The sequence below is a fragment of the Megascapheus bottae genome, chromosome 8 (genome assembly GCF_031878675.1).
Source record: "Megascapheus bottae isolate mThoBot1 chromosome 8, mThoBot2.hap1, whole genome shotgun sequence".
Taxonomy (NCBI): Eukaryota; Metazoa; Chordata; class Mammalia; order Rodentia; family Geomyidae; genus Megascapheus; species Megascapheus bottae.
In genome coordinates, this window is record NC_143516.1 from 16,145,440 (window position 1) to 16,163,385 (window position 17,946).

The following is a 17,946-nucleotide window of genomic DNA, read 5'->3' on the forward strand; positions in this document are numbered from 1 at the left end:
ATATTTTCTGATATTCTCATTGAACAGTACACTACAACATGACTAAAATATGGCTCATTCATTACTATATAATAGAGCTACCCTGCAGACCTTGGTTACAAGCTGAATTCAGTTGGGATTTCAGAGCAGAGTCTGGATTTTCAGGTTAGGGATGATCACATGATAAAGTCTACCCAGATATTTCAAAATCTGAAAAACTTGGACATTAGAAATATGTTTCTTTTAAGTACTTTGACCAAGAAATATACAAGCCATATATAGTACAGAGATTCAGAATATTTGGAAAACTTAGACCAAATTAGGTTATTATATATATCTTTTAAAAGTTTCATTACTCATAATTTACTAATAATGAGAAAAGTAATTCTGAACTATAACATGCCAAACACGATACTTATATTTTTTATGATTATCATCAGTTTTCCCACATAATTAGACTTGTTGAAGGTAAAACATTCAATTTCTAAAAAGTTTGAGCTCAGTGCTAATTCAATAACAGTGGGACCCTTACCTGTGTTCATCACTAACACTTCTAAGATAAAATACAAGTTTTGTAAAGGTAGAAAAACATATTTATCTGATTCTCTAAAATTTAGTACAAACAGTAAATACTGGTTTGTTGTTTACTTACAAATTTTATATCCTGCCTACATTAGCAGTTTTTAATCCTTACCTAAAGATTTGAAAGGAAAAATAAAGAATGTTATGTGTTCATCAACTATTGCTATTAGTGGAATATATCTAAAATATAATTTTTTATTTTAAAAAAGATACAAAGGATGATATTGCATCAAATATTGAATATTTGTCTCAGAATATATAAGACACTATAAAAGGAAAATATAAAGTATATGTGTGTATATATATATATATAGTGCATCCTTTGTTTTAAAACACTAAATTTGGTATATACACTAAATTTGGTATATACACACACATATGCATACACACACGCGCATGCATGCATGTACCACATGCAGAGTAGTGACTATATTCCCAAAAGGGAGACACTTGCTCCTAGAGACCTAGAGAAACACTAGTTTATATAACATATATAATTAAAATATTGAGAAGATGTTAAAACAGTTAATAAATTACATGTGTATATCTAAAACAGACAGGAAAGTTGAGAAATATAATAGCATCAAATAAAAGATATTTTAAAAACTAAAAATAACAAAAACCTAGTTGAAGACTAAAGAAAACATCTACTTTATTTAGTTTTGTACAAGTATGAGTAATGACATAAAACTAAAAGGAAAGAAGTATCAGGAATTGGACCAAGAAAAATGCAGGGACTAAAAGAGATCTAGTACTTTTTAGAAGTTATGAAAGAAGTTCTGTGCAAACAAGTTTAAATGTTATTTCCATCTACACATTAAAAATATGAAAAGCTGACTGCATAAATATTTGAAGTATCAACTTATCACTAAGCTTTTTGATATCCTTGAATTAAGGAAAGTTACAGATGTTTGTGTTATTTTATACATAAAGTATTTAAATCAGTAGTACATATAAGCCTTCACAGTATGCTGAGGAACCTTAAGAGAGGGCTGATGCCACTGGTTACCTTGCCAGAATTTTTGCAGTACTGACATTACCTCTTTTTCACAAGTAGAAATACCCAACTCATACATTTTACCTTGTCTATGGCATTTTACCCAGAGCCAACCATTAAAAAAAAAAAAAACTCTCATAGAAACAATGTTTCTCTTAACATTCAAATTGCCAATACTGCATGCTTCTATCTCATATGTGGCTTTTTCTTTCTCTGTCAGTACATCTTTAGACTATAAACTCCCCTTGGAAAGCACAAATGTCCCGTGGGAATTGAGAAGCCAACTGAACCTTCACCACTGAATTCAAAGCAATGAATGTCATGTAGCCTCAGTGTTCAAAGTATGATATGAGTATGTACTCTGCTTTTTAGAGCTGTTCTGGGAATGAAACTGATGAAATGAATATTAAATATATTTTAGTATATTCAGTCACACTTTATAACTGCAATTATGAACAATAATCCTTCTGACCAGAAATGAAATGGTTACAAAAATCTTTGAAATTAATAGTATAGAAGCTTAACAATATACATGGTTGAAACACATGCTATAATAAAAACCAAACTCTAAACTGATGCAGTTGAATATCTTAGCCACACATTTTCTAAAAAATATACTCACTAGAATTAATGGATCTACTACTACAAAAAATGTATAAGCAAACATTTTCCATATTTTTTGCTTCCATTACATTTCTGCAAACATGCTTCTCTAAATAATCAAAAAAATAGGGGCCAGGAGTTTGGCTTAGTGGTAGAGTGCTTGCCTAGCATGCACGATGACCCGGGTTTGGTTCCTCGGTAGCACATACATAGGAAAAAAAAAAAAAGCCAGAAATGGTGCTGTGGCTCAAGTGACAGAGCTCTAGCCTTGAGAAAAACCTAAGGCTAGTGCTCAAGCCCTAAGCCCAAGCCCATGATTGGTAAAAAAAAAAAATTAAAAATTATCATCTTCCTCTATTAAGACGGTAAAGCATATATACTCACTTCCTCAGTGAGTTCTCCAAATACGGTTATGACATCTATTAAGAGGCTTGCAGTGTAGAAGGACTTGATCATGTTTCTGGAAGACAAAAGACAGCTGGTCTAATTTAAATAAAAAACATAAAAATGCAGTACTAGTAATGTAGCTGTAAGAAAATAATGCTTCTGTTTATTAGAGCCCTTTGAAATTAATCTTTTAAATAAAATCAGATTTGAAAAACACAATGGAACTCCTTTGTAATGTGAGAAGTGACATTCATATTGCAAGGCACTAAAGTTTTATCATATAGTTTAGACTGAAAATGTAACCAGAAGATAGGAATCCTTAAAAATCCAAAATGTATCACTCTGCATTTAAGTGTTATTACAATGATACATTTGAACTGGGTGGGCTATTTTTAAAATCAGTATCATTGGGCTAGGCTTGACAGTCCTTAGAGTTCACTAAATGTTAAAAAATGGCTAATTAGGGTAAATATCTTGAGAAAATAAATCTGCCCTTAGTTGTTCTTCTTTCAGTCATTGTCTTTGAAAAGAAAGTCTCACATTTGTAACCCAGCATCACTGAGGGTCTAAAATTAAAAAAAAAAAAAAGAAATTAAATTACTGAGGTAGTCAGAAAATACTTAGCTAAAAACTAGATAATTCTAGTCAGAGTAACCCACTTTACACAAAGATTTTTATTTCCCTATTTACTTACTTGTGAAATCGCCCAGCCCGATCTTCATTGTCTGCATACAAAAACATTTTCAAAGCATAATTCTCCAAATGGGCACAACCAACTATTTCTTGGGTTATAGCTTCATTATCACCCAACTGTTTCTTAAGCTAAAATAAAACCAGATGCAATGGCTTATCATTTGATTCTCAGAAAGGTTTTAAGTACAAATAATTCTAATAATTATTTTAAGTAAATTGTTTTACATTCAACAAAATGAAATGAATGAATGGAAGGATGACCAAAAAGAATGAATGAAAAGAATGAAATCTTCATTCTTTTTTTTCCATTTTTGGTGGCACTGGGGTTTGAGCAAGGGCCTTATACTGTAGGTGAGGCAGGCACTTTACTCAAGTCATACCCCTTTAGTCCTTTAGCTCTATGTAGTTTTATGTGTTCAGGTACTAAGGCTTGAACGTGGGGTCTCTCCTGCTCTAGCTCTGCTTTCTTGAACTCAGGGCCTGGGAAATGTCCCTGAGCTTCTTTTTGCTCATAGCCAGTGCTCTACGAGTGCCATTTCTGACTTTTTCTGTCGATGTGGAACGGAGGAAAAGAACCTGGGGCTTCCTGAAGGCTAGGCAAGCAGTCTACCACTATGCCACTTGAGCTGTATCCCTAGTGTGGAACTCCAGTCTGGCATTCTGAAGGTTATCTGGAGATGGGAGTTTCACAGCTTTTTTTTGCCTAGGCTGGCTTTGAACCATCATCTTCCATGTTTCACCCTCCCAAATAGCTAGGATTACAAACTTGAGCCACTGGGACCCAACTTTTATAGGTGTGTGTGTGTGTGTTTTCTTTTGTCCAGGGCCAGCCCTAGACCACAATTCTCCCTCACGGCTTCCTATACAGGTGCCATAACAGGCGTACTATAATATTTGTCTTATTGATCAAGATTGAATTCTGCTTTTTGCCTGGTCTGGCACTGTAACCCTTCCAAACTCTGCCTCCTATACAGACTGGATTACAGGAATGTTTCGCTATATCTGGCTTCCCTCAAAAACAAAAGTGAGCAATTTAAAGTTCAGAAAAGATTTAATGCTGGGATTTAAATTTTCCTGCAACCCAACCTTTTGGAAAACTAGCTCAAAGTTTTCAAACTAAAAATGGTTTATAACAGCTTATTTACTTCCATAAAAAAATGAGTGGACCCATACCACTTTACCTTTTTTTTTTTGCTAGTCCTGGGCTTGAGCTCAGGGCCTGAGCACTGTCCTAGGACTTTCTCAAGGCTGGAGCTCTACCACTTGAGCCTCAGCACCACTTCCGGCTTTTTTCTATTTTTTTCTATGTATGTGGTACGGAGGAATTGAACCCGGGTCTTCATGCATGCTAGGCAAGCACTCACCACTCCTGGCCCCCACTTTATCTTTAATAGAAAATATCTACCAACAAGATCATAATACATTTTAAGTTTTAAACTATAACATAGATAAATTACAGACATGAGAGTCCTCATTGGGAACAAACTTTTTTTTAGTTTAAATTCCTCATAATCATGTCATACGTGTAACTTATGTAAATAACTATTAAAACTCAACTATATCAAAAAGTTATCTATTACTATACTATGAAATTAATAAAAATATATATTCTATATAGTGTCTTCGAGAGTTGGAAATTTACTAATATATTATCATTCTTCTCAATCCAACACCCCTCAACAATTTGAATGTATTCAAATTTATCTTGCACCCACAGGAGTAGCATTAATAAAGTACAGGGGAAGAAAGCTCCAAGGGAAGCCTGATTCTCTCAGTGTGGCCACCAGGACTACTCTGGGTAGACAGCAATTGCAGATGTCAGGAACTCTACAGCCAGAGAATTACAGACACTCGGAGACCACATTATTAATCATGGTTGATTAACACAACTAGGTAGAGAAGTTGTGTGGGAATGGTCTTTGATTGAACAGTACATTTCTAATAATAAGCCAAAAACAACACATAGTTTTGTGTTGATAAATATAGGTTTCTCATGTCATACAACTACATAAATACACAGAAAGTAAGCTACAGCTTTTAATGTAACAGACTTGGCGGAAACTCACTTATGTAGAGTAGTAGCTGGCTCTAGAGATTCCAGGAACAGGTAGGCATGAGTTACAGGGCAAACATTTGATTACTAGGTGACACTACTATGGCTGACACAACACTTGTTAAGCACTGAAACTCAACCCAACAAAACCAACTTTCCCTCTATAGCCATCTCTATATTGTCCTGTGACATTTTATCATTTGAAAAAAGTAACTTAATCGTCACAGACCACAGTCCTGCTGGAAGGGAAGGGAGGGCAGTATGCTTTGACCATAATAGTATGTTCCCTTAGTAGTAAGAAAGGGAAGAAGATAAGCAAGTGGTGTCATTTTGTTCACAGTTCTTTTTACACACATCCACACACTCACTCATTTCATCATCTTAACAGATGTTAAAAAAAAATCCCCAAATTAATCATATATGTGATTACCTTCGATAAGGTTAGAAAGACCAATTTGTCACTTACTAAAAGATGAGATGAAATCCATCCACAATAATGTGGAAAATGTTATACTGTATACACAAGTATACGACTCCCTGGTATTATGGTGCTAACAAAAGTGACTTTGCCTGGTGTTGCCAATCAGAACTAAAATAACAATATATTACCACCCTCAAGCAGAGTGGAATTTAAAACATAACCAGTAATAAATGATGAGTATTTAACTTACAGCTTCTAACTGGTCCATAAGCTTTGATAAAAATTTACGACATTCAGGAGTTTTGCTGTCAATCTTCATCCCAGTTTGCATAGCATACAGACGACCTACACAAAAAAGAAAATGAAGTTTATTGAACAATTATACTTTCAAATTTCCTTTTATATGAGTGTTAAAGGCATGTTTTTCTGTTAAGTCATTTAAAATATAAGCAAATTTAAAATACAAGTTTGATATCCAGAGAATGCAAAAAATCCACGATGATGCACATTTTAGCCAAGCAAGGACTTCCATTTGGCTTTATGTTAAAAAACAAAAGAAAAAAAAAAGACTAAGGTGTCAAAGAATCTACAATTCACTCAGAAAACAACCATATATCAAGAGTACTTCCTACATTTCAGGTAAGTGATACCCATAAAATATACAATGTGGGCTAGAATTGTGGGAAATGAGATTTGCACTTTGCTTTATAAGAGGAACTGACAGTGTACATTGTATACATTGTATACATCTCTTTTAAAAAACATGTGGGTAAATCTAAAGACCTCTTTGAAAAGAACTGTAACTTCAGCTGGCTAATACTTGCTCACACCTATAATCCTACCTAGTTGGGGGCTGAGTTAAGGAGGATGATTCAAAGCCAGTCCTGGCAGAAAAAGGTCTGCAAATCAATCCCCTTCTCAACCAATAGCTAAACCTAGTGTGTACAGCCATAAACCTGGCAATGATAAGAACCCCCCTTCACCCCACCTTGTGTTACCTTGTGAAACCATTCCCACTCAGTTTTACTATGTAGTATGCAGTTATCTTCTCTGTATGCTGAGCATCTATCTACCCCACCTATAATTTAAGCTCCATGATAATGGGGATCTCAGTCTATTTGATATGCTGACAATCCCTGGCATCAAGGAAAATAGCTGGCTGTCAATACAACTTTTGTGAATATATAAAATATATGAAGAATAGCTCATTCTGCCCTACTGATATAAATGTCGTTTAAAAATATTTTTATTGTTGGGGCAATGTATAGAGGGGTTACAGTTACATTCTCCAAGTAGTAGGTGTATTACTTTTCACACACTGATAGCCCTTCTCATGGTTTTTATCCCCATTTCCCTCTCCCCATCCCCTCACAATCATCTTTTTCCCTATTCCCTTTCCTATTTCAGATAAACAAATAAACATATATACAGTATGCCAGGTAACCAAGACAGATACTGTAACAATATGAGATTAACAACAAAAGGGAATTAAAAAAAAAAAGAGACAAGAGAAATAACATAGAACATTAAGGACAAGAAGCCCACAGGATAAACCTCTTGTTTCCGTACCCTAGAGTTTATTTCATTTATTTTCATCTTATATGACCTTATGAACCTAGGTTTTGAGCTATTGTAATCCTCTGCTAGTGGAGTCCTAGATGTGTACTAATTATTACAAATGAGGGAAACCATTTAGCCTATGTTCCTTTGGTCTGGCTTACTTCACTTAATGACTTTTTTCCCAAGTCTTTCCAATTCCTTACAAATGCAGCAATGTCATTCTTTCTGATGGCAGCACAGAATTCCACTGTGTATAAGTATCATATCTTCTTGATCCAATCATCTATTGAGGGGCATCTGGGTTGGTTCCATATCTTCACTATGATAAATAGTGCTACAATAAATATCGTTGTGCTAGTGGCTTTAATACGTCCTTGTTTCTGGACATTTGGGTAAATGACGTGGAGTAGATTTGATGGGTCATGTTTAATCTTTTGAGGAACCACCATACTGCTTTCCATAGTGGTTGAACAAGTTTACACTCCCACCACCAGTGCAGTAGTGACCCCTTCTGGCCACATCCCTGCCAGCATCTGTTATCAGATTTCTTGATCATGACCATTCTAACTGGAGTGAGGTGGAATCTCAGAGTTGTTTTGATTTGCATTTTTTTTTCTTTTATGGCAGAGATGTCAAACATTTCTTCATGTGTCTAGAAGGCCATTCTTACTTTCTCTTCAGAGAAGTCTCTCTTTCAGTCTTTGGCCCATCTTTTAATGGGATGATTGTTTCTTTGAAGATTTGTTTTGGAGAGATTCAATTTTTTTAGCTGTAGATATATTTTAGATGTGGGGACTTTGCTGTACGGCTAGTGAAGCTCTTCTCCTACTTTGTGGGCTTTTTATTTAACATGCTAGCTATGTCCTTTGCCATACAGAAGCTGTGCAGTTTAATGCAGTCCCATTTGTCCAAACTTTCTTTACGTAAATGTCATTTTTGTCATTCATTATATTTCCATGAGATAACAGAGCCCAACTGTCTATCCTGTAGTATAAGTGTTAATAATAAAAACAAAAGAACATAAAGTTCTGCATTGGTAAATATAAATATTTCAGTATAACTAAATAAAATTATACATATAACTATATACATTATATTACTAGTAATTTCAATTCAACTATGTCTATCTGACAGAACCCCCTTTAACATATATTAATGAACCCATCATATAGTCATCTATATCCTGTGCTCTGTACTCAATCATATTTTGAAGAGGAAGGGTTTTGGTAGAGAGGAGAGCACAGTGCCATGCCAGGTTATTCATATTTTTCCTGAGTCATCACTACTCTCAGTTACAGCAATATGATGTGCAAAATATAAATAATATATTACTAAGACTGGCAATTGGTATTTAGTACTTTTTAAACAAAGTTTGGGAATCACTGTTTTTCGATATCCTTTTAATCCTCGCAACTATGACCTATATATTCTTGCTTCAGCCTAGTTCAGATCTTTTTTTTTTTGCCAGTCTTGGGCTTGAGCTCAGGGCCTGAGCATTGTCCTTGGACTTTCTCAAGGCTAGAGCTCTACCATTTGAGCCTCAGCACCACTTCCGGCTTTTTTCTATGTATGTGTGGTACCGAGGAATCGAACCTGGGTCTTCATGCATGCTAGGCAAGCACTTTAACCACTAGGCCAAACTCCCGGCCCCCTAGTTCAGATCTTATTGCGATATCCTCATCCTTGTACTCCAATTCTCTGGGACCAATGACTGATAAACATATTATCCCCATTTTCTGATACTTTCTCTGTTTTAAACCTGATGTCACCTGAAGAAATCAGTCCTAGGTGCAGTGATCTTGAGTAATGATGCTTTTGTTTTATTTTCAATTCTCTCACAAGTGTCTTATCTTAGAATTGGCAATATATTCTCTTTGCATTCCACTGCTACTTTCCAGCATTCTTGTAGCATCTCAATGCCCTGGTCTCATGCCACCCTCTTTTCCCTTCACTGGCAATCAATCCTATGGCCAAGAATACCAGTTATTTCTATCTTCCTCATTAATTTAGAGACATCCATGTAGAGTAAAGAGTGCATTTCCTAGCATTTTTTTTTCACCTTAAAATACAAGTAAAACCCAGGCATCTCCAACAAAGACTTCTGGAAAATTTTCTCAAAACACTAAACGGCAGCAAGTTATCTTCTCTTCTTGCATCCTTACTAATTAGAACATATATATTAATAAATATGTTCTAGTATTCATCTTAGACTACATATGACTTTGGAAATTTCACTTGTGCTAACCGGCAGTTTTGAAACTAGAATGAACTTGGGTCCCTGATAACTTCATAGAGATGGCACAGTACTGGATACTGCCCACAGAAGATCTGCTTTTAAGCAAGGGCAGTGAATTTTAGTTATATATATATATATATTTATTATTATTTTGGATATTCTGCAGTAAGAAAATGAATCTTATTCTAAGGCAATCATATCAATAGGTTCTCAATTCTTATTGACTCCAATAATTTTTATGTACTCTCTCTCACATGCTAGTACACCATAATTATCCTCTCAAACTGCTCTACAGCCAAAATAAGTCAGAATACAATCACCTTTTCTTAATCCACTTGGCTTCCAGTTCAGTGAGTGACTTCTACTTGGTAATTACAGTATTCTCTCACTTCCTTTGATTTCACGTGTGTGTGTGTGTGTGTGTGTGTGTGTGTGTGTGTGTGTGTGTGTGTGTGTGTGTTTGTTCTGGGCACTGATCCAGAGTTTTTTGTTCAAGGCTAGTGCTCTACCTCTATCATTTGAGCTATAGGGTTCTACTGGAGGTAAGATTCTCAAAGATTTTCTTGCTTGGGGAGATTATGACTGCAATCCTCAGATCTCAGCCTTCTGAGAAACTAGGATTACAGGTGTGAGCCCTGAGTGCCCAGCAAATTTCACTATATATACACACACATATATATGTATATTATATACATATACTGCATACTACTACACATAGTGCAGGCAGAGTCTACTTCTGGCCATGATAAAATAACTAGACTTACCATTTTACTGTAAATAGCAAAAACAGCAACAAAAACCACCAAATCAAACTAAACCAAAACCCAAACTCAATTGAAAACAAAAAAATGACAAAAGATACATGAAATAAGTTTCTAGACAACAGAATGAGACATAGGAGATCATAGCAGCTGGAGAAAGAAACAAATAACGTAATACCTAATATCAGCCCAGCATCTACTGGGGGGCAAGAAGGGGACTTTCAAGCACAAAGTTGTCCTTTAAATTGAGTTTAGAAAAGACTGAAGGTGAGGCTAAGACTGAGGCAACTGTATGCTGAAAGGCAGAATTGCAAACAGCAGGGAGCTATGCATAGAGGTAACTTTGCAGCTCAGCTGAACACTTCCAAGTAGATGTGTGTGGGAAAAACTACACAAGGCTAAAGAATGAAAAAGAGCTATGAACTGATCTTTTCCCAGTGCATACAGAGCTGGAATATATTTAAATTCCAACTTGACAGAGTGGAAAGTACTAGATGTTTACCCAAGGTAACATTCCCAAAGCCATATTTTAGTAATGGGGCCAAAGCCACTGTATATATGCCCCACCCACCGCTAAAGTTAGAAATACTGACAAGGAAAACAAGACCAGAAAGAATCAAATGGAGTAGCAAATAACAGGGGCGAGCCATATCATATTCTTTCAGTAAGACCACAGTTCAGATATTCGGAAACTTACAAGTCCTCATCAAATACAAAACTCATAAAAATGACAGTATGAAATTGTAGCCCAGAAGAAATGAGTCAAAGTCCAACAGTCAAAGAAGAGCAAACAATGGCAAAACAATGGAAATATCATGTAATGTTCAAATACTAGGAAATTATTATTAAAATATTCAAAGAAAACTGTCAATAAAAGGAAAAACAGAACACATACAAAAGAAGTGAAATGGTACATCTAGAGATTAAAAGCATAGTACATGAAGTGAATGATTCACTGAATATGATTAATAGTATGCATATCAAAAATGATTCAAAAACTTCAGCATAACAATAAAAACTACTCAAAATAAAACAGAATTTGGAACATTTTAAAGTGTTCTAAGATGTATGTAGTTGGATCCCTAAAAAAAGGATGAGTGAGGCAAAAAAGTGCTGAAGGAAAAAAATAAATTGGTGGAGTCTACATTGAGCAAGAATATCTTTCAAAAACAGAGACTCTGAATGGGAAATAATGCTTTTCAAGTAAAACTGACATCAGGCTTAAAATTTAGAGCTATACCAAGAAATGAAGACTGCTAAAGTAATATTTATGTTGTCAAATACTTCTTTCAGTGTTTTTTATTTTACAAATTTCTTGCAAACAGTACTAGGTGAAAAAGTAAAATATGTTATAGGATGTAGTGTATGTAACTGCAATGTAAGAAAACCACACTGAAAGACAAGGTAAGAGAAAAAAGTAAACCGAGTATCATACATATGACAATTTATTTGACATAGACTAGGATTAGAATCACCACTCATGAGACAGAGAGGAGTCTGTTAAATTCACAGCAAAGGCATGATGGGATCTTAAAACACAAAAAACGTTCTTCCAATTATCAAAGAGGTGGAAAAAAGCAAATGAATAAAAAATCAACAGCAAGGTAGTATACTTCAATATAAAACATACTAATAATTATATTAGATATAAATGGTTTAGATATCCAATAAAAATGAGGGTTGTCATTCTGGATAAAAACATAAGTCTCAATGATATGATGTCTTCAGAGTTTACCAAACTGGAGTAATAGTAACTGAATAACAACTAACATTAACTGAGTGATTTTCACAGGCCATATATTGATGTAATTATTTAAAAGTAGGAAAATCACTCTACAAAAAAAAGGTAGTTTTACTATAATGCTGAGTTTCCTAATTAATAAACATTACAAATATCTAACCCTTACTAAATGTTTAAAAAACACATGTTAAAAGACATCCTTTTAGAAATGTTTCTGGGAAAACTGGATATCCCATGTAGATGGTTAAAAATAAATCCCTACCTTTCACCCTGTACAAGTCAATTCAAAAGGAGGCAAAAAGTCCTGAAACTTAAGATTCCTAACTTTGAAATGACCAGGGGAAAACATAAGGGATATACTTCCAATATAGAGGCACAGGCAATCTTCTGAATAGGATGCAGTGGCACAACAAAAAGAGCAAGAATTCAAAAACTAAGATATTATCAAATAAAAAGGTTTCTGCACATAAAAGGAGTCATTAGTAGAAACAGTCCAAAGAATAGGACAAAATCCTTGCAAGCTATTCACCCTAATGACTAATGTAACAAAAATTAACAAAACTAAAAAAAGTAACAAAAAAGTTAACATTGAAAGAATCCAACAAATGAACAGAATAAAAAATGTTGAACATCTTTAATCACTAGGGAAATGCAAATAAAAACTATACTAAGATTTCAGCTCACCCTAGTCAGAATGCCTATTGTCAAGTAAATAAAATCCAACAAATGATGGTGAGCAATGGGCAGTAGTGGGCATGTGGACAGTGACTGTGAAAATCAGCAAGGCGATTTCTATAAAGGTTAGAAAGTTGAGCTACTACATGATTTAATGATACTCCCCTTGAGCACATATTCTAAAGGGATCAACCTTTAGAAAATACAGGTAGGTATCAACATACCCATGTTTACCGAAGCCCAATTCATAACAGCCAATTGCAGAATCAGCCTAGGTGCTCAGCAAATGATGAATAAAGAAAATTGTATTTATTTATAAACATAATAGATTATTCTGTCAGAGAATAAAAACTATTTTCAGAAAAATAAATGGAATTGGACTAGACTCAGAAAGTCAAATATTCTGTTTTCTTTCACATATGGAATCTAAGGAAAATAAAACAAAACAAAGAATATGACAAAGTAGCAGAAGGCTATTATATAAGAGGAAATGGATGGGATGGGGATAAGAAGGGGTAACTGGAAAGAAGAACATGAGTGGGGATCAAAAATGACAAAGGCTTTCTCCCCGTTTCTTACTTTCTCTAGGTAAGCTAAATTGCCTCATGTTTCTAAAACTTCCCCAAACAGAACTATCACCCAGGAACCACGTGTTTAAATATAAGCCTGTCGGAGATATTTCATATTCAAAACATTTCATATTCATGTATGAAAAAATATGATGAAACTCATTGTTTTGAACAATGAATCATGTGGCCAATGAGTGGCATGTTGGGTTTGACAAGTACCTCCTGCTTGCTTGCTTGCTTTATTTAGGACAGTCCTGGAGCTTGAATTTAGGTCCTGAACATTATCCTTGGACTTTCTCAAGGCTAGAGCTCTACCACTTGAGCCACAGCACCACTTCCAGCCTTTTCCTATGTATGTGGTACCAAGGAATTGCACCTGGGTCTTTGTGCATGCTAGGTAAGCACTCTATCACTAGGCCAAACACCTGGCCATCCTGCTTATTTTTATTTATGTAGTAATTTTATATTCAAATATACTAATATACCCTGAAGGATTTATGCTTACCTAACTGGTATTTAGAATTCTGATTTTATGTATTATAAACATCACTCTTGTCTGGTGTCAATGGCTTACATTTGTAATCCTAGGTACTCAGGAGGTTGAGATCTCAAGATTAAGGTTAGAAGCCAGCTGGGGCAGGTATGATCATGACTCCAATGAACTACCAAAAAGCTGGAAAAGGAGGTGTGACTCAAGTGGCAGAGCATCATCCTGGAGGGAAAAAGCCAAGAGACAGCACCCAGGCTTTGAGTTCAAGCCTCAGTATGAGAATACAAAAGAATCACTTTTACTGTATTTGTGTGTCTGTTCTATACAAAGTCATAATCTCCTTTAGGTAAAACCTAATGAACTGGACTACTAGCACATAAACAAGTCCAGTCCAAAAAAACTTTGTTATCTGCAGGTATATGGTTCTGGGAGACTGACTGCCATTGAGGTCTTTCAAGAACATTATTTCCCCGCTTCCAGTTTTTTGTGATGATTGTAGGTGGAAAGCCATGTGCTTCATTTATGAACTCTAGATTTTCTAAAATTAGCACTTATTAGCTTCTCACAGTTCTTGAGAGTGGCAAACATAATACCAGAGGAGGTAGAAAAGTGTGGAGGCTATTTATTTCCTAGTAAAATGTCAGGAGAGAACTATTATCATTTAGAAGAAAGATATCCTGAATCCTGAAAACAAAGAATTGCTCTCACCAAGACTCCAACAGTGTTCCAAAAGAAACAAAAGTAAACTGAAGCCAAAAAGCAAAAATATCCCGTCTTCCCCTCAAAAATACCTAAAATCAAAACACCTGAAGAAACCATGAAGGTAGGGGAAAAGAAGGATCTAGAGTTCAGTGGAAAAAGAGCAATAAATTTAACATGGAATGATGAATTTTGAGTGAAGGCAGGAACACGCTTATTGTGTGTGTGTATATATTATAACATATATATCATATATTATATAATCATATGTAATCTATTACATAATTGTATGTTATTTATGATATATACATATATAATTATATAATCTATAATTATAATATATACAAGTATAATCATATAACATATGTATGTTATATGTACATATGTATATGTATATTATATATACATATGTAATCTTGTCTGTCCAAAAAGTATAAGTCTGTCTAAAAAGTATATGTAACCTTTAATTCCAAGCAATAAAATAGCTATTATTAGAAAAAACTTCATAAAATTTTATCAAAAATGGTGAAATGTTTGGGTGTCAAGAGAGAAAATGAAAGCTAACTCTACACATCCTCTTCCTTCAACTTCACAGCGTTTTCTAAAAAGCTATAAAAAGAAATTATTGACAATACTCATAAAAATAAGAGTATTTAAAATGACTACTTTTGTAAAATGAAATTCAAGTCTGAATATTTGGAAAAACAGCAGCTGAATGGAATTCTAGTTGTCAAATAAGTACTGTAACCTGGGTTTTTGTTAAGATGTCATTGTCACAGTACAATGTCCTGGGTTAGCTTACAGGTAGCCTAGGATCTCCAGCTTACCATTCAGATTCTGAACCAGAAAGAAATGGAAAGGCTTCTCTTTATTGGCTTAATTAGGTTTTTCTGCCTAGCTTAAAAAAATTTCTATGTGATAATCACAAAATAATGATAGGCAATTAACTATTGACATGTTCTGCTAAACAAAAGTTGTATTATTTAGCTTTACTTAAACTTTAATACTTGGGTGTACTGTGTCATCGGTGAACTCAAATAACTATATGTATTTACAGTTTGTTGAATAAGTATTTGATTTTCTTAAAAATCACATAAGCAAATAGTCTCTCTAGAACATTTATATGCTTTCAAAGAAAAGTCTACTGATTTTACAATATCACCCCCTAGAGGAAGCTTTAGAAAAATCACCTGGAATTTTAAACTGAGTTACAACAAATTTAAAAACAAAGGAAAGACCTTTCTGGATTTAGCTTTATTTACAAAATCAAATCTGGCGGTGTAAAAAGAAAATTATCATCCACCATCTATTGCTATTGTTACTAGTGACTCCTTCTTTCTGGCTTTATTAAAGGGGTGTGTGTGAGGGGGTATGGAACTCACAAATAATAACAGAATACAGTGTTAATAACAGGAAGTATGGAATGTGTCCTTCATTATCACTTAGTACTGAATCAGGTTACTACACTGACTTTTCTCCCACTTAATTTACCACAAATTTAACACCTTTACTCATCATTCATCATGGTGCTCACCCAACAACCACTTCTCCAATTACTACGGACATTTTTTGGGGAGTGGGGAGGGGCAGTTATGGGGCTTCAACTCAGGGCCTAGGCGCTATCTCTGAGCCCTTTTACTCTACAGCTTTGAGCCACAGCTCTAATTCCAGTTTTCTGGTGGTTAAATGGAGATAACAGTTTTATGGAATTTCCTACCCAGGCTGTCTTTGAACTGCAATCCTCAGATCTCAGCTTTATGAGCAGCTAGGATTACAGGTATGAGCTACCACTGCCCAGCGACTACTGATAACTGTTCGTGCAATCAGTATTCCTCTGAGTTTTCATTGAGGTCCTGGTCACTTAATAACAGGACAAAATATGGTATCCCAAAGGAAAGAAATGACACAAAGATCATGAGTTACATGTCATTGTCTGGTTTTTTTCTTGGGTGACACACCAGTGACTATGCATGGTTCCCTCTTTGGACAACGTAAAGTTCAGATCAAGACAGCAGGTTTGGAGCATCCATTCTTTTTATTACAGTGGATATCTCCAGTTCCCTATTGCTTGGCACAGTTTATGAATAAGAAAAATCTCAAAAGCAAACCCCCCACACAGTCATACTGTAGAGAGACGGGTAACAATCAAGTAACTAAAAGACATGCAAGACACCATGAAGATAAACAGAAGATACATCTCAAACAAGAAGGACTGAGAGAAGGCCTCCCAGTAAAAAAATGACATTCAAGTCAGTACTATAAGGATAAAAATGAAGTGGATATGATAAGAGAGGAGGCCTGGAGGTAGACAGAATGGAATGTTTGGAGACAAGATTTTATATACACACATATAGACGTCTCTACATATTTATTTGTGGACTGAAACTGTCAATCTATAACTACAGCAAACTTAGATCTTTCTGTGTTTAGCTTTGTCTACAGGACTTTAGATTTATATATTTACTCAGCTTTGTTCACAGTTGATTTCGGCATTATATTACTTATGTATTTAACCACAATCTAATAATATTGTCACCTTAAAAGCTAAAATAAAGTATAGAACATTAAAAAAAAACTAGCATAATGGTGTCACCAAAACTTTCAAAACAGTAATCCTTCAAAATAAGCAGGTGAAGTGTAGCCTCACCTAACAACATTCTTGGAGAACAGAGAAATTAAAAATGGATTAGAAAAATATACAATAATATAAAGATTGATAGAGAATAAAAAAAATCACTAAAATTAAAACCATTCTGTATGTAAAACAAAAAGATAAAGCCAAAGACTGGAATATTTCCAAAACAGATGCCTGATAAAAGACTAATAACTAGAATATGTTAGGTACTTTTCACTGAATATGATACACATATATTAGAAGAAGTATATGTAAAAATGTTCAACTTCATTAGACACAGGGAAATAAAAATTAAAATCATCCGTATATTAGAATAACAAATTAAGGAATAATGACATAAAATGGTGGGGAGAATATAGTGAAATTTGGGTCCTTCACACTGGCTATCAGTGAGCATGACAGGAGATTTACACTTTTGGCCTTTTATCTCAGGAAAAGATCTTGTTTGCACAGAAAAATACAGGTGAGTGCAATGGCTTTATTCACACATTCACCCATCAGAAACAACCCAAATCTGCTGAAATTAAGAATTAAGGGTTTCATATAGTTAAAAACCTGCCTGTGAACTGGGGAGACTTGACAAAGGATTAGTATCAATTACAAGTAAAAGACAAACAGTACAATAGAAAGATGGACAAAGCAATAAACAGGCACCGCTAATTAACATATGAAAAGATGGGGAATCTCATTAAGTCTCAAAGAATTGCAAATATCACTCCCAGGAGACAGCACTCCCTTCTACTAAATGAGCAAAAATTAAGAGTGTGATGAGTTCGTCAATGTTCCTTTTCTTATGTCTTAAACTCTGTGTGAACACTATGCAAAGTTCCATCATTTATCTTTCATAATAAAGTGTGTTTACATG

At 34.7% G+C, this 17,946-nt stretch overlaps 1 protein-coding gene across 1 annotated transcript in view; it reads right to left on the bottom strand.

Annotated features, from left to right (window-relative positions):
• The window catches only part of Vta1 (vesicle trafficking 1), a 43,928-nt gene that overhangs the window by 24,319 nt on the left and 1,663 nt on the right, over nt 1–17,946 (bottom strand). Inside the window, exons 2-4 of the mRNA XM_090338024.1 lie at nt 5,966–6,060; nt 3,243–3,370; nt 2,546–2,621 (exon numbers count right to left, since the gene is read on the bottom strand). Of these exons, the coding sequence (XP_090194150.1) occupies nt 2,546–2,621; nt 3,243–3,370; nt 5,966–6,060 (299 nt within the window). The remainder of the gene's footprint in view (nt 1–2,545; nt 2,622–3,242; nt 3,371–5,965; nt 6,061–17,946) is intronic.